Genomic DNA, 26,785 nt, shown 5'->3' on the forward strand with positions numbered 1-26,785 from the left:
ATTGGTGAGCCTCAAAAACAGGAAGGCCAGATTAGAGTTTGCCAAACGACATGTAAAAAAGCCTTCACAGTTCTGGAACAACATCCTATGGACAGATGAGACCGACATCAACTTGTACCAGAGTGATGGGAAGAGAAGAGTATGGAGAAGGAACTGCTCATGGTCCTCAGCATACCACCTCATCAGTGATCATGGTGGTGGTAGTGTCATGGCGTGGGCATGTATGGCTGCCAATGGAACTGCTTCTCTTGTATTTATTGATGATGTGACTGCTGACAAAAGCAGCCGGATGAATTGTGAAGTGTTTCGGGAATATTATCTGCTCATATTCAGCCAAATGCTTCACAACTCATTGGACGCTTCACAGTGCAGATGGACAATGACCCAAAGCAGACTGCAAAAGCCACCAAAGAAGTGGAATGTTCTGCAATGGCCAAGTCCATCACCTGACCTGAATCCGATTGAGCATGCATTTCTCTTGCTGAAGACAAAACTGAAGGGAAAATGCCCCAAGAACAAGCAGGAACTGAAGACAGTTGCAGTAGAGGCCTGGCAGAGCATCACCAGGGATGAAACCCAGCGTCTGCTGATGTCTATGCGTTCCAGACTTCAGGCTGTAACTGACTGCAAAGGATTTGCAACCAAGTATTAAAAAGTGAAAGTTTGATTTGGGATTATTATTCTGTCCCATTACTTTTGGTCCCTTAACAAGTGGGAGGCACATATGCAAACTGTTGTAATTCCTACACTTTTCACCTGATTTGGATGTAAATACCCTCAAATTAAAGCTGACAGTCTGCAGTTAAAGCACATCTTGTTCGTTTCATTTCAAATCCATTGTGGTGGTGTATAGAGCCAAAAATGTTAGAATTGTGTCCATGTCCCAATATTTATGGACCTGACTGTAGCATATGTAAAGGAGTGCCCCATTAGGTCGACACTGTTATGAGCGGCCCTTTTTTTTTTGCAAGAGGAGAACTTACTGTAACTTAAACAGTAAAAAACCTGCAGATCAGTTTTACAATTTTAATCACTTTACAGTGACTCAGAAGCCTTTTAAATGAGTACTTTTTGCACTGATATGTTACTTATTGTATGATTCAGCAATCATACTGCATTTGTTCAGAAACCCGTGTCTGCTATTACTGTCTGGTCGCTTGACATTTCTTACTTAATTTCCTATCAGACATTTGCTGAGTCAGGCTAGGATGGAAAAATGTTTGAAAGCCTACTCATCATTCATATTAATTTAAATCCAAAAGATATAAATTGGCTGAATGTAACCACTGTTTGCAATGGCCATGAAAATATTTCATAGTTCATTATTTTGCTGCTGTTGTGGAAATCAATTGCTCGTTGCATGACAAGATGGCTCTAGAAATACTCAGGGTTTTTCCTTTCTATTTTTAACATTATGGCTATGGAATGCGTTGTATCGAGATCTCTAATAAAACTAACATGCATTCAATCTCTGTATGACATGGCAAAATTATCAATACTACTTTCAAACTAATGAGAATGATGGGTGGAGACCTAGCAATGCCCTCACATGATTTGCTCTAGCAATGAGAATTGGTTCAATATTCAGTCAAAAAAATGTAACGGTATCTGCATGAACTGACACATTCCTTGTGGTGTGCCCTGTGATCCCCAAAACCCAGCAAAGTTTAGAGAGCTCCTCTTATTAACCACTTCCTGTCCGGACACTTTTACCCCCTTCCTGTCCAGGGCAATTTTCAGCTTTCAGCGCTATCACACTTTGAATGACAATTGCGCGGTCATGCAATACTGTACCCATATGAATTTTTTACCATTTTTTTGAGACAGATAAAGCTTTATTTTGGTGGTATTTATTCACCGCTGGGATTTTTATTTTTTTTACTATGTAAATGAAAAAGTCCAAAAATTTTGAAAAAAAGTTTTTTTTTATAAAATTTTGCAAATAAATAATATTTCATCCTAAATATTGGCCAAAATTTATTCCGTTATTTTTTTAGTAAAAAAAAAAATCCAAATTAGTTTATAACCAAAAATTATAATTTTTAAACATTTTTTTTTACATTTTTATTTTATTTTTTTTTATATTATTTTTTATTTTTATTTTTTATTTTTATTTTTTATTTTTACATACTGTCACCCTAGCAGTACAGTGTCACCATGGTGACACTGTACTACTTGTGGGGGGTGATGAAGATTTTTTTTTTTTTACACTGATTGCTTTTACACCCATATAGGATGTAAAAGCAATCATTTCTCTTTCTCTCTGTCTGCATTCTTGCAGTCATTGAGCAATACTGAGTGAGCTGTGATTGGTCACAGCTTGTCACATGGTACAAGGCTGTTGTGAATAGCCTTGTACCATGTGACCTCTGTGATCATTCACAGATTTCACACGTAGTAAGCAATGATGTCACAAGTGACATCTTGCTCACTACTTTGCATGTGATCACTGATTCGCCAATCAGTGATCACATGACCGGGACCTCGTACAGAGGTCCCGTCCGACGATCGGTGTTTCACTGTGTCCGGAGGACACAGCGGACACCGGATCGCGGTGGTGCGCGCTCCTAGGGAGCGCGCACAGCTAGAAAAGGCGGGTGCCGTTTAGGAACGGCAACCCGACCTTGGACTGCCACCGCCCTGCCGTTTATAAACAGCAGGCGGACGGCAAGAGGTTAAAAGCTAAGGTTCCTACCCTATGTACATACTGTAGAGAAACACCAAGTAACACAAAGCTCATAACAAAAGGATTTCATCAAGATTTGCTCGACAGAGTACTGCCTTTTGGGGGCTCTAAGTAATTTGGTTGTGCAGTCTCGATATTTTCTCAATATACAGTCCCTTGAAAAAGTATTCATACCCCTTGAAATTTTCCACATTTTGTCATGTTACAACCAAAAACGTAAATGTATTTTATTGGGATTTTATGTGATAGACCAACACAAAGGGGCACATAATTGTGAAGGGGAAGGAAAATGATAAATGGTTTTCAACATTTTTTACAAATAAATATCTGAAAAGTGTGGCAGCATTTGTATTCAGCCCCCTGTATTTTGATATCCCTAACTAAAATCTAGTGGAGCCAATTGCGTTTAGAAGTTACCTAATTAGTAAATATTCCACCTGTGTGTAATTTAATCTCAGTATAAATACAGCTGTTCTGTGAAGCCCTCAGAGGGTTGTTGGAGAACATTAGTGAACAAACAGCATCATAAAGGCCAAGGAACATGCCAGACAGGTCAGGGATAAAGTTGTGGATAAGTTTAATTATTATTCATCCCACTGACACCAATGATGGGGCACTATTCCTACTGCTGATACCAATATGGGGCACTATTCCTCCCACTGATGCCAATAGTGTGACGCTGTTTCTCCCACTGACACCAGCCATGGTAAATTTTTTACTCTCACTGACACCAGGACTATTTGTACTCCCACTGGCCACAATCCAGCGCCCTAAAGATTGAAGAACAGTAAACTGGAACTTTGTTTAGAAAGTTTGGAGACCTCTGGTCTATAACATAAAATCCCAATAAAATACATTTACGTTTTTGGTTGTAACATGACAAAATGTGGAAAACTTCAAGTGGTTTGAATATTTTTTCAAGGCACTGTAATATATAATATAACATATATAATATAAAGTGGTACTTTATTACACTTTATGTACAAGTATGATGATGCATTAATTCACAAAATCTACTTAGCTAGCCAGAACTAGTTGACAAAGAAGTCCATTTAATATTTGTACAGTTCTTGCTGTGAAGAAGCCTTTCTGTACATGGAGGTTACATTTCTTTTCCTCCAGATGTAAAGATAGCCCCCTTGTGCTTTGTAATGATCCTAAAGTGAATAAATCTACACCAAGTTCATTTTGTGGATCACTTATGTATTTATATATGGTGATTATGTCCCCCTTAATTACCTCTTCTCAAAAAGGAACAAATTCAGTTCAGTTAATCTGTCATAGCTGAGCTCCTCCATACCGATTATCAGTTTGGTTGCCCTTCTCTGTACTCTCTCCAGTTCCCCAATATCTTTTTTTTTTGCCCTGGTGTATATTCCAGATGAGGTCTTACTAATGCTTTGTACAGGGGACATATTACTTCTTTTTCTCTCTGGTGTCTATATGTTTTTTCCTACAAAAAGTATTTTGCTTTCTTTAGAAACTGCAACTTGGCATTGCATAGAGCAGCAAGTAGATTACTACATGGAGTCCATGGTTAGGGTTGACTAATGCACACCAGAGACCCTATAAAGTTTGGGTTATTTGATTAGACCACTGCCTAGCGCTTGCTCAGTGTACACTAGACGTTCTGGCATAACAAATTTTCTATTGTTCACTCTAAGTAAGTTTTCAGTGCTGCAGATGGTGTTCTCCCCGAGCGGTGGATCTGGCCGTCTGAAGACAGCATGGACAAATAAATAATTCTTAAAGATGACTGGATCTCAGGTCCTGGATCAGGGAACACTTCATGGACTCCACTACTGATTCCAAGACTAGCTAGGTCCCCTCTGTTCACTATTACTAAATCATCTGGTCATCTTCCTGTTGCTACTGTAAACTACATTTCCCCCAGTTATCTATCAGGACAGTCCATAACGCATAGCTCCTCCCACTGGACAGGAAACATTGCCATTAAAGAATTAAAAGGAGGTTCTCTACTCAGTTTTTGCATTGCTAGATTTAAAAAGATCTAGAGACTAATAAAGAATTCAGAAAGAGGCCCTTTTTATTCTCTTTGCAGGAACCAACAAGGGGAAACAGGCCTCCAAGTCGACCATAGCTCGATGGATTAGACAAGATATTTGTGAGTCCTATCGGATCATGCATGAAACTCCTCCTTTTTTTATTGCCCTTTCCACTAGGGCAGGGATCTCCGAACTATGGCCCTTTATGTTCTGAGGAACTGCAAGTCCCATGACTTGCAAGACTGACAGCCACAGGCAAGACTCCCAGAGGCAGAGGCATGATGGGACTTGTAGTACTTCAACAGCTGGAGGGCCATAGTATGGAGATCCCTGCACTAGGGTCTTGGTGATCTCTTGGACTCAGAAAGCTGGTGCCATGCCTGAACAAATTTGTAAGGCTTCTACATGGTCAAGATTGTACACCTCTGTTAAGCATTACCAGCTGGATTTACTGTCAAGCCAAGATCAAGCATTTGGTAGAAATGTCTTCCAGGTGGTTGTCCCACCCTAGGCTGGTAAGTGTCTGTCTCATAAGTTGTCCTGGAAGATGAATGGGGAAAATCTGGAGTTGGACTTATGAGTAACTCTTTCCAGTAGTCTTCCAGGACAGTCGGATTTCCACACTTTTTTTGTTATGTTTGTGCTGTGTTTTTTTATACTTTCATCCTCTGTTTCTGGAGTCATTTGAAAAGAGGTCCCGGAGGACACCCTTTTAACTCTTTTTAATGGGTTGCTCTGCTTTTCAGACCCAGAACCACGGCCTCTGGCACCTTGTGATGACTTCACTCCACCTGAAAATGACACCACTGCGTCTTTCAGTTAACCAATGTGGAGTGCAGTGGCCACACCCCACCATGAGGAGGACTGCTTCTACACTGCTAGACTGGACACACTGCAATGGCAGCATCCTGGAGTGTAGCTGACAATGGGGAGACATATCACAATGGCAGACCTTCACCAGAGACATAAGGCAGGTAATACTGCAATTGCCCCCTGCCCATACATAAATGCTTTGTGGTAGGATACTGCACCAAAGAAAGACAAGCAGCCCATTAGACAAGGCTAAACCTACAAATTCCACATACAACGTTACTGTTATGGAACTTGCGGGTTTCTGGTTATTTAGGCGCTGCTGGCTTTCTGTTTGCTTATTGAAATGTAGTTATAAACGGTATCTAAAATGAGCCAGTAAGGAGTCATGTAGAGATGCTGCTGCCAACCTAAACATTTTCTATAAAATGTATTTTTTATACTTGTACTATTGGTGGTTGGACATTTCATTGTAGGCTGCCATTATGTTATCTTATGGAAGATATCTGGAAACTTTTATTTGCACCAGGGAAAATGGTCATCTTACAAGTGTTGCAGCAATGGTGTCTGCTGGACTTCATCTGGTAAATAATGGGTGACAGTGGTTGTCTGGTCATCTAGAGGTGCTGCTGCTGTCTGTTCCAGTCTGATCTTCCAATGGAAATTTTCTATTGTTTGGCCATTTATGCTAGTTTTCTATACATTTTTTCCATTAGCAACTGTGGGGCCATGTCTTTCCGTGGTAGTATTGCTGGTTGTGCCAATGCCTCTTCCCGCTTTACCCTTTTACTGCCACCAACATCTGTCATAGGTCGGTAGCAGCTGGTCTTCACACACGCTCCCGCTGCCACAGTGATCAGAACTCCCTGTAGTAAATGTCACAAGCCTACTGTTGGCTTTCAGATGGAAACATGCTGTACAGCCATTGGATCGCTTTGACAGAGCTCCCTAACCTGCGTCCCCCTGCCATGTTTCCTGGGTTCTGCTATTCCACCTGCTGACCCAGGACCCGCACCTGCAAAAAAAATAAAAACACTCAAAACTGCCTTAAAGTCACTCTGTGTTTTTTTTTTTTTTACCCAATTAACCATTAGCCGCCCGGCCTATAGCCGTTTGGTGGCTGCAAAAATGCTCTAGCTTTCCGGGGTGTACGTCATTTGGCGTCCTCCCGCACATGCGCAGTTTGCGCTCCTGCAGAGCCACGCAGCGGCGCGATCTATCACCGGCCATGTACCTCGGACACGGCCGATGGCAGATCTGAGTAACGGCCCCCATTGCCGGTACCATGTGACCTGCTGTGACCAATCACAGCAGGTCACATGACAGTTGTATACAATGGATGGCTTCATTCATGCCATCCATTGTATACTAGTGCCTAGCTGTGAATGGTCACAGCGATCACATGCACATGTCATGTGATTAGCTGTGGCCAAATCACAGCTAAGCACAAAAAAAAAAAAAACCCTGAATGAATCGATGTCATTCAGGTGAATACTTGCTTATAGCAAAGTAATTCTTTGCTATAAGCAAATTGTGTATATAAAAAAAAAAAAAAAAAATACTGATCACTTCCCCAAAGTAGTACAATGTTGCTATGGTAACATTGTACTACATTGGACATAGTAAAATATGAAAAAAAATCTTTAAAAAAAAAATAATAATAAAAAATTTAAAATAATAAAAAAAAAAATATATATATATATATTTTTTTCATACTGTCACCAGTCAGTGTCCCTGATCACCGCCATGCCAGTTATATGATGATGCTGTACTGCACTGGTGTCAGTATGTAAAAAAAAATAGTGAAAATAATTTTTTTAATTTTTTCATTTTCCGAAAAATTATGACAAAAAAAATACAACTTCAAAAAACTTGCCATTCCTCTTATGAAGTACGTCGGACTGTCTGCTTTACAAAAAGGGGTCATTTGGGGATATCTGTACTGTCCTGACATTTGGGGGATATCTGTACTGTTCTGACATTTGGGGGATATCTGTACTGTCCTGACATTTGGGGGGTATCTGTACTGTCCTGACATTTGGGGGATATCTGTCCTGTCCTGACATTTGGGAGCTATCTGTCCTGTCCTGACATTTGGGGGCTATCTGTCCTGTTCTGACATTTGGGGGATGTCTGTACTGTCCTGACATTTGGGGGATATCTGTACTGTTCTGACATTTGGGGGATATCTGTACTATTCTGACATTTGGGGGATATCTGTACTGTCCTGACACTTGGGGGATGTCTGTACTGTCCTGACATTTGGGGGATATCTGTACTGTCCTGACATTTGGGGGATATCTGTACTGTCCTGACATTTGGGGGATGTCTGTACTGTCCTGACATTTGGGGGATATCTGTACTGTTCTGACATTTGGGGGATATCTGTACTTTTATGACATTTGGGGATATCTGTACCGTCCTGACATTTGGGGGATATCTGTACCGTCCTGACATTTGGGGGATATCTGTACTGTTCTGACATTTGGGGGATATCTGTACTTTTATGACATTTGGGGATATCTGTACCGTCCTGACATTTGGGGGATATCTGTACTGTCCTGACATTCTTGGACCTCAAGAAATTAGATTGGCTGTCAGTACTTCAGGATCGATCAATTTTCAGATCTATACCATAGTTTGTGAACTCTATAACTTTCCTACAAACTAAATAATACATCCTAATTTGGGTTATTTTCACCAAAGACATGGAGCAGAATACATCTCGGCCTAAATTTATGAAGAACAATTATTTATTTGTAAACTTTTATAACAGAAACAAAGAAAAACGTGTTTTTTTTTCAAACTTTTTGGTCTTTTTTTGTTAATTTACCAAAAAATAAAAACCCCGGCGGTGATTAAATACCACCAAAAGAAAGCTCTAGTTGTGTGAAGAAAATGATAAAAATTTTAGTTTGGGTACAATGTTGTATGACCGCGCAATTGTCATTCAAAGTGTGAGAGCGCTGAAACGTGAAAACTTTCCTGGGCAGGAAGGGGTAAAATTGCCCGGTATTGAAATGGTTAAAAGGCAAGCTAATGCCACTCCAGTTCTGTGTGCTAAATCACATGCTGTACATTGCTTTAATATTTCTATGTACTTTATATTATGTAAAAATATTCTGTTTCGGTTTTTACTTGTGTGATAGTACAACTCTAACAATGAGCTACCTACTAGCCACCTGTAATGTAAGAGCTTTTCTTATTTTTAAATATCACTTTTAAATAGCACTTAGAAAAATAATGAAGTAAAATTGTTCAAGATGTTTAATTACAAGAAACATTGAACCACATATGTTAGAATCCTTGGTTGAATGGAATTCTAAATAAACTATTCAACAGACAGTATAGCAGCTGGTAGTTTTCTGGGGAAGGCTAATGTGAGATGTCCAGATGTGTTTTTGTATAGTATTGTGGGAAAAAGGGTGAGCTGTAAAATACTACAAATGCTGTAAAAGTTTAAATTGCAATGTGGGTTTCCTTGTCTATCTGTGAAATGTGCAGCGTCTCAGAAAGGGCAGCATGAGAGTCAGAGGACAAAGAAAAGGGCAATACGCAGCACAAGAGCTAGCAGAGTCATGGAGAAGGTTGGTGGGTCCAATGAGATGTGCCAGTCTAGGGCTGTGGTTCTCAACCTTCCTAATGCCGCGACCCTTTAACATTGTTCTTTATGTTGTGGTGACCCCCAACCATAAAATTATTTACCCAGTAATTATAATTCATGAGTGTCGTTTTTACCTCCAATACTGCTTCTTTCAACATAGTAGCTGCTTTTAACAGAGTAGCTGCTTTCAACACAGCAGCTGCTTTCTACACAGTAGCTGCTCTTTACACATCGGAAATATATGTTTTCCGATGGTCTTAGGCGACCCTTCTGAAAAGGTCGTTCGACCCCCAAAGGGGTCGTGACCCACAGGTTGAGAACCACTGGTCTAGGGTGACCTTGCCGCAGCATCAAGTTCACTGTGTAGCAGGGCAGGCCACAGTAAGGGCGAGGGCTTCAGGGTCAAGGTAGCCAGCGGGAAAGATCTTCAAAACCCATTTGCAGTTTTGGGTCCCCACAAGTTCTGGTTGCAAATGGCTCTCACAGAAATGGGTCTGAAAATAAGGGAAAAAGGAGAGTCCCAGTGTCCAGAAAGCAACACTGACAATACGGAAGTACAAGTCACAGCATTGTTGGGCCTGTTGGCACAGTTCTGCATGTCTTGTTGCCCACTCTTTTTATTTTTCTATACTATATCTATATCTATAAATTTTCTATTACTATATCTTGGAGTACAGTAGAAGACATCGCTCAACCATCCCTCTATTCCTGTTTTACGCATGTTGCATTGCTTGTCAACAAAACTGAGGTCTTATGAAGTAGTTTGGAGCTATAGAAGTACACCTAGGGGGAATGTCCTGTAAAGCTTTGCCAACAGATCTTGTTGCTAATGTTAACAGGAGTTATAGGAGCTCCATTGCATTTTGTGTGCAGAATCTAATAGGTTTTCTTTATAATGATAAATTGAAGAAGCTCCTATTGTTAGACTTATTAGCATGGTTCAAATGAACACAGACTAATTGGCTCATAGGGACCAGTCTTCTAGAAGGAAACAAGGTCCTGCTTCTTCACCAAGATGGCCACTGCCATTCAGAGACACAGTACAGATTGTGACATACTAGCATGTTCTTGGGGAAAAACTATATCTGCAAGAAGCCTACAAGCAGTACTGCTGACTACTCCCCGACCCCCATGCATTTTGACTGTTATTTGGCACAATTTCCACAGTTTAAGTGCTATTTAACACTTTCACAGACTTTGTTTATATTTTCATAGTGTGTTATTGACTTTCTTGCAGAGTTTATAGTATTATCATCTCCACATATACTGTAATATGCCCTCCGCCTTGCCATGTGACCCAGGCTCACCTGTCCTTACTGGGTGCCTAAGACCATCAAAGCGGGTGTCATCATGGAGTACGCTGAGATATCATGTTCCCCTGTGCTGAATAACATCATAAGCAATCATTACTTTCAGGTTCAGTGCTGCCATTCCCAATCCTTTGCATGTTAGAGCAGGAGCAAGACCAAGCCTTCAATCACTATTAACTCTAAACTGATGAGCTGTAAAGGTTTTTAAACAGTCGCTTATGGACAATATTGGGTACTGTAGCTTTTTGCCCTTTTTACAGATGCACACAATTTTATGGCTTGACATATTTGGTATCTATTTACTTGATGCAACCTCATGTTGTATATTTCAGCACACAGTGAGCATTATATTGTGTTTGTGTGCACTAAAATTAATTTGAGTGTATTTTTTAAAATTAATATATGGGTTTAATAATCTTTACCATTTCCACACTATCCCAGATCCCCAGGCTTTGGCACGCTTTGATAATAAAACCTTGGCTGATATTATGACCTTGGGTGCCTTACTGTCCTTCCACCAACTTTCCTGTGCATTCCGGTTACCGGGCTAGATGCTCTTCCGATATTTCCAGTTGTGCTATGTCGCTAAACTCCAGTTTTCTCAGTTGCCTCTCCTCCAAACTGATCCTATTGAAGAGCTGTTGGCCCATAGGGAACCTAGATAAACCACTCTTGGCCCAGTATGGGGTGCTAATGTGTATTAATTCCACCAAGATCAAGACCATATGGGATCTCTGGAAGGGTGATATTCCTTCCCTGGATAGGGAGGAATGGAAGGACTGTTTGGAACTAAGCTTGTAATTTCATCCAAGGATAAATTAATACAAGTTACATTTCTGCACAGAGTGTACTATACTACCCTGAGGCTTCATAGAATGTACCCACACCATGACCCTGTCTGTGCTTAATGTTGCCTCCACCCAGGGCCCTATTTCTACATGTTCTGGGATTGCCCGAAGCTTATTGTCTACTGGTCTGAGGTTTTTTGAAGATTTGATCAATCTTCAGCTGCAATTGTCTTTACCGACCTCCCTGGAATTTTCCCTCCTTGGGATTTATGAGGACACTCGGCGTTCTCATAATATAGAATTGTTGATCTCATATCTCCTGTACTATGCTAAAAAAGAAATGAAGTAGACCTCTTCTGTCCCTCCTGTGGTGTCATCCTGGAAGACCATGGTTGATGCGACCCTACCCATGTATAAGTTAATTTATATAAATCAAGGCAGGGATTCTACAGCAGTAGCCTCTAGCGCTCCACAGACCGGATTTCCCCAAGGCGCGGAATCTAAGTCCCTACCTGCTTGTTCACCAGGGCCCCTGATGGTGGGGATGGACTTGGAGCAGGCCGAGACCAGGTCGCGGCCCCTGAGTTCACCCCACTGTGGTAGAAGCACCGTTGGAGGTGTATAGCAGGTGAGAGTCTGATGTGAGGAGGTCACAAGAGCAGCGTCAGGCAGGCCGGGTCGGTAACAGTGGTGGCGGCGTGGTACAAAATCAGCAGGCAGAGGAATAAACAGGTCACAAGCCGGGTTCGTTAACAGGAGATCAGAACGTATGGGGTTAAGCAGGAGAATGGTCAGACCAGCCAGGGATCAGAACAGGAGACAGACAGCAAATCAGGGTCAGGCAGGGTCGGCAACAAGACAATCTACTAAACAGGAACTCAGGATACAGGTAAGACCATACGGCACTTGAGCATTGCAAGAGCTGGGTTTAAATAGCCCGCCCGACTCCTGACAGGCGCTCCTGGGTCCTAGTGCCTGCCCGGCGCCGTCATTGGTGACAGGCTCGCTTGGGTCCTAGTGCCTGCCTGTATGTCTTGTCAGGATTCTACGCATGTGCAGATTCGATCGCCACGGCGATCTTCCCATTCCCTGACACTGGAAATACGATAAGGTATGGTCCCCACTAGGATGGCACGCATCCGTAACTTTATTTATTTTGAGGGCTTATGACTATGTGTAGAGTGAAGGATCTGTCTTCTCCTCCTCCCCCACCCCCCTCTTCCCTAACCTTTCTTGACCACTACCCCACTGCCCCAGGGTTGGGCTGGTGCTTTTATTGTGTCTTTTACAACCTTGGTATGCTCTTTGGTGCTCTACTCTGTCTTGGTAAGCTGATGTGGCTTTGTTTTCTTGGACCTTCTTACTTTCTGCTGTAATTACCCTTTGGAATTGTACGGCACTTTACCATGTCATCTTGTTGTGTTGTATACGATATTATACTCATGACTGCAATAAAGAATCCCTGTTTTGTAAAAAAAAATTATAAGTTTAATAATTAATGGAACTAATATTGTATGACGAAAAAAATTCAACCACTACATTTTATTCTATGGGCTTTGTGTTTTCAGAAAATATATAATGTTTCAGGTTTTTTAAGTAATATGCAGGCCTAAAATGTGCATTTTAATGTGCAAAAAATGGTTATGGTAGGAAAAGTGTTACTTAACCACTTCCAGTCCGGACACTTTTACCCCCTTCCTGTCCAGGGCAATTTTCAGCTTTCAGCGCTATCACACTTTGAATGACAATTGCGCGGTCATGCAATACTGTACCCATATGAATTTTTTTACCATTTTTTTGAGACAGATAAAACTTTATTTTGGTGGTATTTATTCACCGCTGGGATTTTTTTTTTTTTTGCTATGTAAATGAAAATGTCCAAAAATTTTTAAAAAGTGTTTTTCTTATAAAATTTTACAAATAAATAATATTTCATCATAAATCTTGGCCAAAATTTATTCCGTTATCTTTTTAGTAAAAAAAAAAAATAAGCCAAATTAGTTTATAACCAAAAATTATGTTTTTTAAACATTTTTTTTACATTTTTTTTATATTATTTATTTTATTATTTTGTTTTTTACATACTGTCACCCTAGCAGTACAGTGTCACCATGGTGACACTGTACTACTTGTGGGGGGTGATGAAGATTTTTTTTTTTTTACACTGATTGCTTTTACACCCATATAGGATGTAAAAGCAATCATTTCTCTTTCTCTCTGTCTGCATTCCTGCAGCCATTGAGAACTACTGAATGAGCTGTGATTGGTCATAGCTTGTCACATGGTACAAGGCTGTTGTGAATAGCCTTGTACCATGTGACCTCTGTGATCATTCACAGATTTTACACGTAGTAAGCAATGATGTCAGAAGTGACATCTTGCTTACTACTTTGCATGTGATCACTGATTGGCCAATTAGTGATCACATGATCGGAACCTCGTACAGAGGTCCCGTCCGACAATCGGTGTTTCACTGTGTCTGGAGGACACAGCGAGCACCAGATCGCGGTGATGCGTGCTCCTGGGGAGCGCGCACAAACAGGGTGCGGGGACGCCATTTATAAACGGCCACCCGACCCTGCACTGCCACCGTCTGGCCGTTTATATATAACAGCCGGTCAGGAAGTGGTTAACACTCAAAGTTAAGTTTCAGTGGCAAAAGGAATGCTGCAGGGAAAACTTTACAACCAGTGGATTCTTGCTGGTAAAAAGTGCTTTAGATGGGTTATCTGTTTTGTTGTTGATAATAAACCACCATCTTAAAGTGTGCAGGGCTTCTAAATATAAAAAAAATTAATAAAAAAAGGGAAAACTAAAAATGTACTTGTTAAATGAGTAGAATGTTATTTTTTGAAGGAAGGCTATTTACTATCTCTGTAAACAGCCTTCATTCAAAAAATAACTTTCTATTCATTTAACAAGTAGATTTTTAGTTTTCCCATTTTTTTTTATATTTAGCAACTCTGCACACTTTAGATGTTTTATTAGCTGTTTAGAAGATGTTATAAAACAAAGCATAATATTAATATTTTTCTTTTATTCTATGTACATAACATAATGCATTATAATATTATGTTTTCCAGGTGTCATGTATGACTTATGTAGCGTCCAACTTTCTTAATAGCGGATTAGAAGCAAAACGTTGGGGAACCGCTCATGGTAGTATTGTCCCATACCAGGTAAGCAAAGTATTGTGTTAAGAACACATTCAAGTACCGTATTTTTCGGCGTATAAGACGACTTTTTGACCCTTGAAAATCTTCTCAAAAGTCGGGGGTCGTCTTATACGCTAGTATACGTCAGGGTGGCACTTTTTAGAGGGGCAGCGCCATGCCGCCGCCTTCCCCCCCTTCCGACCGAAGGGACACTAAGTACAGGGGTGGGCAGAGGGCTGCTCTCTCTTACCTGGCTCCCACTACGATCCATCCAGGAAGCGCTGCTCCTTCAGTCACTCTGGCCACTCCCTCACTCCTGCTGCTCGGCTCCGCCTCCTCACCGGTGATTGGCTGCCAGAACTGTAGCTCAGGAAAGGCACACAGGCGGCCAATCACGGGCGAGGAGGCGGAGCCGAGCGGACCCGCAAAAATCGATTGAGGGAGCCGGTAAGTGTGCAGTGCAGAGGTGCTGCTGCAACCACATATGCTGGCTGCAGCAGCACTATACTGGAACAGGGGTCAGCAAGTGTCATTGGTGTCAGTGGGAGGAATAGTGCCCCATCATTGGTGTCACTGATACTAATGATGGGCATTATTCCTCCCACTGACACCAATGATGGGGCACGATTCTTCCCACTGACACCAATGATGGGGTGCTATTCCTCCCACTGACACCAATGATAGGGCACTATTCCTCCCACTGACACCAATGATGGGGCACGATTCCTCCCACCGACACGAATGATGGGGCACTATTCCTCCCACTGACACCAATGATGGTGCCCCATCATTAGTGTCAGTGTGTGAGGAATCGTGCCCCATCATTGGTGTCAGTGGGAGGAATAGTGCCCCATCATTGGTGTCAGTGTGTGAGGAATCGTGCCCCATCATTGGTGTCAGTGGGAGGAATAGTGCCCCATCATTGGTGTCAGTGGGAGGAATAGTGCCCCATCATTGGTGTCAGAGCGAGGAATAGTGCCCCATCATTGGTGTCAGAGCGAGGAATCGTGCCCCATCATTGGAATACCATACCATATTGAAATCAAATCTGATGTTTTTTCATTTCTATTTGGTGTGTGTTGGAAGAGGGGTAGTCTTATACGGCAAGTATAGCCCAAACCCTAAATTTAACAGGAAAAGTAGGGGGTCGTCTTATATGCTGAAAAATACGGTAAGTAAATAATTGAATTACTGTATGAGCTCTTTTTGACCTTAGTTTTTGCAAATGTAAAGCTCAGTCGTGGCAAAACAAGAGGGTTATTTTTCTATTACAACACCACAATTGATTTATTTCTGAGCACACCTAGAGGCTGTGCAACATTGTTTTACACCAGCAGTGAAATTATAGAAGTCAAACATGAAAATTTGTGTTTCTTTGGATTTTTTTTTTTAATCACAGATAATAGGCACATTTATGATGACACTTTTGATCTGATTTGCAAAAACTGGAGTAGTTACTCCAGGTGTAAGGAGACGCAGCTACTCATATACTGTATAGTGATGAGTTTCTGGTTTGGGTCAGATGTGGTTTTGAAGCAAACCTGACCTGTTCACAGTCTGCGGACCCACCAAACTAATATTGCCAGTTGCCTTTCTGAATTATTTTAACCACTTCCCGACCGGCTGTAGCATATAAAACGGCCGGACGGTGGCACTGCAGGGTCGGGTGGCCGTTTATAAACGGCCTCCCCACACCCTGCTTGTGCGCGCTCCCTCGGAGTGTGCAGCACCGCGATCCGGTGCCCGCTGTGTCCTCCGGACACAGTGAAACACCGATCGTTGGACGGGACCTCTGTACGAGGTCCCGATCGCGTGATCACTGATTGGCCAATCAGTGATCACATGCAAAGTAGTAAGCAAGGTGTCACTTGTGACATCATTGCTTACGACGTGTGAAATCTGTGAATGATCACAGAGGTCACATGGTACAGGGCTATTCACAACAGCCTTGTACCATGTGACAAGCTGTGACCAATCACAGCTCACTCAGTACTTCTCAATGAGTGCAAGAATGCAGACAGAGAGAAAGAGAAATGATTGCTTTTACATCCTATAGTGTAAAAAAAAAAAAAAAAAATCTTCATCGCCCCCCACAAGTAGTATGGTGTCACCATGGTGACACTGTACTGCTAGGGTGACAGTATGTAAAAAAAAAAAAAAAAAAAAAAATAATAATATAAAAAAATAAAATAAAAATGTAAAAAATAATGTTTAAAAATTATAATTTTTGGTTATAAACTAATTTGGATTTTTTTTTTTTACTAAAAAGATAACGGAATCAATTTTGGCAAAGATTTATGATGAAATATTATTTATTTTCAAAATGTTATAAAAAAAAACACTTTTTAAAAAATGTTTTGGACATTTTCATTTACATAGCAAAAAAAATAAAAATCCCAGCGGTGAATAAATACCACCAAAATAAAGCTTTATCTGTCTCAAAAAAATGGTAAAAAATTCATTTGGGTACAGTGTTGCATGACCGCGCAATTGTCATTCAAAGTGTGATAGCGCTGAAAGCTGAAAATTGCCCTGGTCAGGAAGGGGGGGAAAGTGTCCGGTCTGGAAGTGGTTAAGCAGACAGGCAGTGGTCCTGGGTGACACTGTTGACAACCTATACAACATTCTCCATGAAGCTGGCACAGATAAGGTCATGCAACATGCACTACAACAAGGCCATAAGCCTGTGGAGGACTATGTCTCTGAATTCTGCAAGTAGAGTCCTAACAAACACTGCAGTCCTGCAGCCCTGCAATGATGTTTTTTATCGCAAAGGTGTATTTGGCTAGGGTGGGTTCACCCAGTTTTATTGATGATCTGCTTTCCCAGCTGAACTGCAGGCTGCATGAACAATGGTTTGGTAATCTCTGTCTAGCTTGGTTGTTACCTAGAATTATAGTACCTACTGTTCTACCTACAGTATATCCCGCCAATCACCTGTTGCATTAGAGGTAGAGTCTATGCAGATCAGACGCCTTCATTCTCCTTTTCCTACAGAGGAGAAGCTTTGTTGCTGGCAGTCCAACTTGTGATTTTACTGTGGAGTGGCCAGCCATTGCATACAGACTTGCCTAGTGGGACTGCGTAGGTTGTAAGTAATTCTTCCCTGTTGGCTGAGTTTACTTACGGGAATTGTTCATGTTGCTTTATCTATTTCCCTGCAGGTATTCAAATGAATTATGTTAATTCAAGTCCTCATTAATTCTGGCACTTGCAGTTACTTCACGGATATTGATTTTGCCAAGCTACATGGCATCCCTTTGTGGACAAAAAAAGCATAGATTGACTGTGCATCTAGCAGAGGCACGGGTCTCAAGTCAGGACTTCTAACTATTGAGACTAGTGTGCTTCCTCTATCACCTGACAATGGTCATCAATAATTCCTTTTGCTGGATATAATTCCATTTTCATTGTTTTCTGTTATTCTTGGTATTCCCTGGCTCTAAGCCAGTGCTTCTCAATTATTTTCTGTCATGCCCCCCCTAGGAAGAAGAAAACATTTCGCGCCCCCCCACGCGACTGTAAATAGTATTTTTGCAGCAGCACCTCTGCACTGCACACTTACCGGTTTTTCCCTCACTCGATTTTCGCGGGTCCGCTCGGCTCCACCTCCTCGCCCGTGATTGGCCGCCTGTGTACCTTTCCTGAGCTACAGTTTTGGTGGCCAATCACCGGTGAGGAGGCGGAGCCGAGCGGAGCCGAGCCGGGTAAGAGACAGCAGCCCTCTGCCCACCCCTGTACTTAGTTTCCCTTCTGTCGGAAGGGGAGGGACGGCGGCGGCACCGCGCCCCCCTTGACGGAGCCTCGGGGGGTGTGCCCCACTATTTGAGAAGCACTGCTCTAAGCACACAATCCTCACATAGAATGGGACACGGAAAAAGTGGCATTTTTATTCCTTCATTGCCAGCAGTCTTGCCACCAGCCCTCTTCCACGTGAGCTTCCCCATTTCTGTGCCTTCATCCTAAATCCATTGCAGTTTGTTCCATCACCTTATCATATCCTTTTGCATATTGGTAAGAAGACTGACCCTCTACTAGCCATTGTCCATATGATTGCTCAGCTAAACATTTACCTGGGGCAGAAATATTTGGGTGAATTTTTCCTCTTTTTTAGCCTGAGTTGGAAGCACTTCTCCAATACATCTCAGATAAATTAGAAAATAGTTTCAACTGCCTGTCAACATCAATTGCTGATAACATCTTGGGCTTTCACAATTTCTACAGAGAGTATGGCAATGAACCCTCAGAAGGTTAATACCATCCTGGATTGGCCTGTTCCAGTTGACAGGGAATACAAGGGTTCATGGATTTTGCCAGTTTCTACTGGAAAGTTTTTCAACCATTATTTATCCTATCACACAACTCACAAAGCAGCACATACTTATCCAGGTTTCATCTGAAGATAAAACAGCTTTTGACAAGGTGAAACTCCTCTTTACATCAGCAGACATTTTGTGACCCCCAGACTCAGTATTGCTGTATATCCCTAAAATAGAGAAAGCTGGTGGGACCATTTTGTCACAACAGTAAGTTCCTAATTCAGTGATGCACCCTTTTTCCTTCGGAAAGCTGAATCAAGCAGAAACTAATTTTATGTTGGAAAGTGTAATTTGCTGGCAATTAAATCTTCCCTTTTACAAAATGATACCTGCTGGAGGGTGCCACTCATCCCATTTTTATATATAGAGACCAAAAGCATCTGAAATATTTCAGAACATTAAAAGATAAGAGATCTCGTCAAGCCCACTGGGCACTATTCATTTTCATTTCAGATTTGTGGTCCACATTACAATGTTCCAAGAATGGCAGCCCCAATTCTTTATTTTGCATGTTTCCAAAAATGAAGGAACAATCTCATCCTAATAACACCTTGTCTGCCAAGAAATTTTTGCTCCTCTAGCCAGACCTGATGTCCCACATCAAGCATAACAAGATTCACTTTCCCAGGGAAAAGAAAAAGATGGACTCTTATTCCAAGTCAACCTCTGCATATCCTAGAACCAACATTTTCGAGTCTTTAATGACCATATGTTGGCTCTGTGGTTCAACACTTAAAAGACCCTTAAAATGATACAGTATTCCCTTTGGTAGCCTAATTCGATATGGACTGTGAGAACTACAGTGCTCAGCATAACTGAGCACGTCCCAACAGATTTGTCAGAAAACTTTTACTTTCCTTTCAGAATCAACATTTTCTATGGGACACTATACTACAAAATACTCCCACAAATGCAGGCCATTGATTGCAAACAAGATTTGGTAATTTGCACACACAAAAAGTATTTTTCCAAACAAATTCATTCATGTTGCAAAAATGAATACACCCCAATCAAAGTCTTAGGAACAAAGCTAAATTTTAGACAAAATCCTAATTAACAAGAATTCAACTACAGGTGCAGGTGAGTCTGATTATTCATTAATAGGTGTCTAGCAGATAGTTGATTATAAAAGGGTGTTAGTTAACAAAGAAAACCTCTTCCTATTTTATGCTGTCAGCCATGGCACCACAAGGAAGAAAAATGTCATGAGGCCTGTGAAAGAAAATAATTTCTGTACACAAGAAAGGTGAAGGCTACAAAAAGATCAGCAAAGCTTTACTCATCAGTCAGAATACTGTAGCAAAAGTTATACAAAAATTTACTAAAGATTGAACTGCAACCATCTCACGAGATGTCCAGGATGTCCGCGGAAGTTAACACCTCGACAGGAGCATCTTCTGATGAGAAGGGTTGAAGAAAAATGTAAGTTCACTGCAGTTAGCTAAAAAAGTAGAAAACCAAACTGGGGTGATAGTTTCCCATGACACAATACGGCGTGCACTGCAGAGGAATGGCATGCACGGGTGTCGTCCACAAAAGAAGCTTTACCTAAAGCCCATGTACAAAAGCCCACCTAGAATTTGCCAGGGTCCATTCTGAAAAAGAAAACTACTGGGTCTCTGTACTCTGGAGTGATGAGACCAAAATAAATGTTTTTGGAACTGATGGCTTCAAAACTGTATGGTGTTCCAAATGTGAGGAGTACAAAGAAAAATGCATAGTGCTTACAGTGAAACATGGTGGTGGCAGTGTCCTTCTGTGGGGCTGCATGTGTGCTGCTGGTGTCGGGGAGCTGCATTTCATTGATGGTATCAGGAATTCACAGGTGTACTCCTCTATATTGAAAGAAAAGTCACTACCATCACTTCGTGCTCTCGGTCGTCGTGCACTTTTCCAACATGAGAACGATCCAAAACACACATCTAAGGACAGTGTTGCATTTCAGAAGAACAGGGTGAAAGTGATTCAGTGGCCAAGTATGTCTTCTGATCTGCACCCAATTGAACACCTATGGGGAATTCTGAAGAGACAAGTTGAGCATCACTCTCCATCCAACATCCAGACTCTAAAAGAAATCGTTCTTAAAGAATGGAAAAGATATGTGTTGCAATATGTCGCCAACTTGTTCATTCCATGCCCAGAAGACTTGGTGCTGTCCTTACAAATCATATAAGTCAAACAAACTACTAGATGTAGTAGTTTTTATTGTGAGGTGTATTCATTTTTGAATCAACTAATTTAATTAAAACTGATTTTGTAATCTAAGTTATAATATTAATCTTACTTTCATGTAATGAGCTAAACAAATGTTCTATAAAACTCAGTTTTGTCAAAATTTTGGAAACTGTTCTTGTGTTCATTGAGATATTGATCAAAATCTTACTTTTCAAAAGGGTTGTACTCATTTCTTCTAAGCCCTGTATATCAGATCTTTCACTGTCTGAATCCAAAGCAAGAATGACTGGGCCAGGTCCTGGGGCCAATGCCTAGAAGACCATAGCAAATGATCTCTGTGGATTTTAATGTTGAGTTGACAGGCTTGGACAACTTCTTCACCATTTTGTAGGTGTGGATAAAATGTTCAAAATTTATATGAAAGTTCCGGAGGGAGCTTTGCAAGGCATTAAAAATTAAGTTGTGCTTCTCCTTTGCATACCACTGACACGTGAATGGGCAGATGGACTGCGCAAATCAAACCTTTGGGCAGATGGACTGCGCAAATCAGACCTTTGGGCAGATGTTTTTCATTATTCTCGCAGAATAACCTGGGCATGTCTCTTACCTTTGGCAGAATTTACCTATTACAATTCTTTGCATGGTGCTACTGATTCATTTTTTTTGCCAGTTATGGTTTCTGTCTGTTTTTGCCTGATATATCGGAAAGTTTTTCCTAGCCAATAAAAGGAATATAAAGTTGCTGTTGTGATTGCAGAAGAGAAAAGTAAAGAAGCTTTTGACAGGAAAAGGAGGAGATCTACACCTCAATCCAGTAAGCAAGGCATGGTTAGCAACTATAGATCTGAAGTTACCATGGCCGTCAAAAAAGCTTGACCAGGTCTTTCGATTGCTGGAAGAAAAGAGGACTCACCTAGTATTATACAGAATGGAAAGGCTTTGGTCCAGAAGAGAATTTTTGAGAACCAGAGGCATGTGCATGCACCAGCATTGTTTCAAGCTGTTTTTGCTCCCCACCCTGGGAAGAGAACTCAGGTGGTCTTTTGTAAAGGTGGGGGACAATGTCAGGAAGGCTGAGCTTGTGGCCGTACTCAAAGATCTGCACGTGTGCATAGTACAGTCTGTGTATCAATGTGTATATTTGTGCCTTGGCTCACATCCACATATGCACATGTTTGTGTAGGTTCTGAGATGTTGTTGTCTTGGTTCTTCTTCTGATTGTGCTCCTGCCTTAATTGATACCTCTGCTGCCTGGCTGTTACCGACATTTTCAATACAGTTTTATTTATTGCATCTGCGGGTTCCTGTGTCCAACCAGCACAAGATTGGGTCTGAACATTTTCATCATCTGCACATTATGCAGACTCTCCTCAGACCACCGACTGTAGGTGGGCCCACCACAAGCACTTGTTCCATGCCTTGTCCTGCTATTCCCTCTCACCAATTATATATTAGACAATATTAGATAAAGAGGCGTGAGGGAGCCGTCTGGTCAGTTTGGCCTCCACCAGGTATGTGACAGGTGCATTGAAGGGGAAGGGGGTATGCATTCTTCCTTCCTCTTCCTGGCAATCCTAGGTACATGCCTGATTTATGGCCTGAGTGGTTTCTAAAGGGGAACGCCACACAGTTTGTTTTTTTTTATTTATTTATTTATTTTTTTAAAGGACTACTTTAGACTGTTTCCTAACAGGACATACCCCAGACATGGTTTTTAAAGGTTTTGTGTATTTTTATTTTTTACTTTAAGCTGCATGTCACCCATGGCAGCGCCCAGCTACTCATGATTTTTCAACATCAGCTTGCTTCTTAGCCTTGAAAATTTGCCATTAAAAATAACAATAATCACCTTCTCATAGACTTCAATGTGGGGTGTGCTATTGGTGTGCTATGTTCATGGGCTTCCCACTTCGTTCACTGAACCTTCCATGAATCCAAGCAGATTCACTCACTCCTAATTATATTAAAAATTATGTGTGGTTGCTGAATGGACCATACATTGGACTTTGAGATAAACAAATGGTCAACAGAGAAGCATGTGGTGGTCAAAAAGCCTTGATGTGTTTTGCACCGTAACAGTGTTTAATCATGAGCCTTAAAATGAAACACCATTGAGTTGCAAACATGTTATCCACTGTATTTTTACAATCACTTCAACAACCTTAGTAATCACCTCATGCTTCTCCGTGGACCATCCGTTGGTCTCTGCAGCCTCACAGCCTAGGCAGAGTTGAGATACAGTGAAGCGGTTTCAGTTTGATTAAGCCTGGTGGTAGCAGATTTTTTTTTTGCTTGAAACTTTATACCTTTGTCTTATTCTAGTTTTGAAAATAATTTCCTCACCTGGATACTGCAACCTATATTACAATTTTATTGAACTGTTTTAGCCATAGTGTCTTTCTAAAAAGAAGCTGCAAAAGCTCTTTTTGTGTAAAGCCATATCTAGAGTGTGGGATGCTGTTTAACATCTTCAATATTGGGCCCTTTTACCCCCTTCCTGCCCAGGCAAATTTTCAGCTTTCAGTGCTTTCATAGTTTGAATGACAATTGCGCCGTCATACAACAATGTACCCAAACTAAATTTGTATCACTTTGTTCACACAACTAGAACTTTCTTTTGGTGGTATTTAATCACCACTGGCTTTTTCTTGCAGGTGGTGTCTCTACCTTATATAAGGGACCAAAAGTAATGGGACAGAATAATAATCATAAATCAAACTTTCACTTTTTAACACTTTGTTGCAAATCCTTTGCAGTCAATTACAGCCTGAAGTGTGGAACGCATAGACATCACCAGACGCTGGGATTCATCCCTGGTGATGCTCTGCCAGGCCTCTACTGCAAATGTCTTCAGTTCCTGCTTGTTCTTGGGGCATTTTCCCTTCAGTTTTGTCTTCAGCAAGTGAAATGTATGCTCAATCGGATTCAGGTCAGGTGATGGACTTGGCCATTGCAGAACATTCCACTTCTTTGGTTGCTTTTGCAGTCTGCTTTGGGTCATTGTCCATCTGCACTCTGAAGTGGCGTCCAATGAGTTCTGAAGCATTTGGCTGAATATGAGCAGATAATATTTCCCGAAACACTTCACAATTCATCCGGCTGCTTCTGTCAGCAGTCACATCATCAATAAATACAAGAGAAGCAGTTCCATTGGCAGCCATACATGCCCACGCCATGACACTACCACCACCATGCTTCACTGATGAGGTGGTATGCTTAGGATCATGAGCAGTTCCTTTCCTTCTCCATACTCTTCTCTTTCCATCACTCTGGTACTTTGATCTTGGTCTCATCTGTCCATAGGATGTTGTTCCAGAACTGTGAAGGCTTTTTTAGATGTTGTTTGGCAAACTCTAATCTGGCCTTCCTGTGTTTGAGGCTCACCAATGGTTTCCATCTTGTGGTGAACCCTCTGTATTCACTCTGGTGAAGTCTTCTCTTGATTGTTGACTTTGACACACATACACCTACCTCCTGGAGGGTGTTCTTGATCTGGCCAACTGTTGTGAAGGGTGTTTTCTTCACCAGGGAAAGAATTCTTCGCTCATCCACCACAGTTGTTTTCCGTGGTCTTCCGGGTCTTTCGGTGTTGCTGAGCTCACCGGTGCGTTCCTTCTTTTTAAGAGTGTTCCAAACAGTTGTTTTGGCCACGCCTCATGTTTTTGCTATCTCTCTGATGGGTTTGTTTTGTTTTTTCAGCCTAATGATGGCTTCACTGATAGTGACAGCTCTTTGGGTCTCATCTTGAGAGTTGACAGCAACAGATTCCAAATGCAAATAGCACACTTGAAATGAACTCTGGACCTTTTATCTGCTCATTGTAATTGGGATAATGAGGGAATAACACACACCTGGCCATGGAACAGCTGAGAAGCCAATTGTCCGATTACTTTTGGTCCCTTAACAAGTTGGAGGCACATATGCAAACTGTTGTAATTCCTACACCATTCACCTGATTTGGATGTAAATGCCCTCAAATTAAATCTGACAGTCTGCAGTTAAAGCACATCTTGTTTGTTTCATTTCAAATCCATTGTGGTGTATAGAGCCAAAAATGTTAGAATTGTGTCAATGTCCCAATATTTATGGACCTGACTGTACATAGTCCATTTGATAGGCCATTTGAAGCCAACATCAGTGCTGAACATGCTGGCCAACACATATATATGTCATGAAGTGCAAATGTATATGTTCATGTGTGCAGACAAATACCCAACTGTGATTCTTTGTAAAGAGCCCAAGCAGAGGGTCCAGTTTTTTTTATAAAGCTTTTATTCCTCTTGTTCCCCCAAATCTCCTACCTTGTTGTAGTACTAAAAATGCATTGACTGAATGGAGAACTGACAAAACTTCTCACTGCATCCCAAACAGAGCATCTATGTGAATTTCATACAATGTTTGGCCAGTTTATCTATTTTACTTTGCTCAATAGGCGATACTTCACATTGAGTCCTAGAGAAGAACATTATATGGTGCTTAGAACTTTTTTGGCTTGATAACCATACTGTTCACTAGATGGGCTTTCAAAACATTCTAGATTATGCCATTTAGTGCATTATATAGCCCATGTGTTTTCAATGTAGAACTCACTTAAAGTAAAACATCTGCCATTTATTGGACTGTGCATATGTTATACTTGTTGATAGGACAAACTGTTTGTTATTCTTTTTTTCTCTCTTTCTATCAATAGTTAAGCTAAATGAAAAACATACAGCCAAAAAAGTAGTTTCATTTCTGTTCTACAATTTATTAGAAACCAATCATCAGACATTAAATGACATGTACAGAGCATTTGGCAAGTAGCATCCTGCAGCTTATAGAAGGCGTGGCCTTGCCTGTCTCTCATTTTTAGACTATTTTCATTTCTACTCATCCCATCACACAGATGTTCGGGATTTGGTAAGCAGGAATGTAAATGATTTTAAACATCTGTATCTTCGGTGCAAGACAAATGTTGGACCACAGTCACTCCAGAAGTTTTGTCGAATGACTGTAGCATTTAATTACTTGATGAAAAAGCAGAATTGTGTGATTAAAGCTTCCCGTTCACAAGCAACTTTCGCTGTGGAATGTGTGGGATATGTTTATGTTGAAGCAACCTAGGACCAAACTCCACAAAAGCACCAGGATTTGCACCAAATTAAACACAATTTTTACAGCTATTTTAAGAAATTCTTGATTTAAAGAGAAGTGTGGACTTATTTTGTTTTCCCCAATTATATTTACCTAGATGGATGCAGCATTGGTCTGACACTGCATCTGTCCCCTGTTGGTTATAAGTGTGAGAACTCAGCGGTCACATGACCACTAATTGCTGAGTTCTCACAGCCGCTCTGAGCAGAGAGTGGTGACTGTCAATCACCGCTGTCTCCTCTGCCCCCCAGTGCTCAATGACGTGCTGGACTGAGGAGGGGAAGGGAGCGGCTGGCTCAGGCTCTCAGTGGATCGCTGAAAGGCTGAGCCAGATGCTGCTTCAGGCTCTGGGGTGGATCTCGACTTTGAAGTCGGGACCTTTCCCCAGCCTCAGCCAACAATGGGCTTCAGCCCACTGTCTGCTGAAAACAGGTCACAGGGGTGCATAACGAACTGCACTTCTGTGATCCACAGGAGAAGTACACCCAAAAGAGCTTTGGCTGTACTTCTCCTTTAAAAGGCCAGATATATACAGTATGCTATCACTGTATAAATACCCTTAATAATGTTAGTAAAATGTGTTGATGGTGGTCTTTGGGGAACATAGTTTTCCACATTTTAAAATCACAAACATTTTTGTTAATGAGTTTGTTCTAACATTAAACTGATTGCATGTGTAAATTTTTTTTAAATAACCTTCATGTTTATACTTACCTGCTCTGTGCATGGAATTGCACAGAGTGGTCCCGGACCTCCTCTTCTTGAGTCCCCTGCTGGTGCTTCTGCCTCCTCCTCTTCA

At 41.3% G+C, this 26,785-nt stretch overlaps 1 protein-coding gene across 2 annotated transcripts in view; it reads left to right on the forward strand.

Annotated features, from left to right (window-relative positions):
• Positions 1 to 26,785, forward strand: part of SUGCT (succinyl-CoA:glutarate-CoA transferase) — a 1,130,146-nt gene that overhangs the window by 156,427 nt on the left and 946,934 nt on the right. For both annotated transcript variants that reach the window (XM_089681088.1, XM_089681087.1), the window contains exon 9: positions 14,288 to 14,383. In XM_089681088.1, coding sequence (XP_089537214.1) covers positions 14,288 to 14,383 — 96 coding nt within the window. The remainder of the gene's footprint in view (positions 1 to 14,287; positions 14,384 to 26,785) is intronic.

The sequence above is a fragment of the Staurois parvus genome, unplaced genomic scaffold, assembly GCF_062004578.1.
Source record: "Staurois parvus isolate SC_StPar_1 unplaced genomic scaffold, SC_StPar_1.0 ptg000259l, whole genome shotgun sequence".
NCBI classification, from domain to species: Eukaryota; Metazoa; Chordata; class Amphibia; order Anura; family Ranidae; genus Staurois; species Staurois parvus.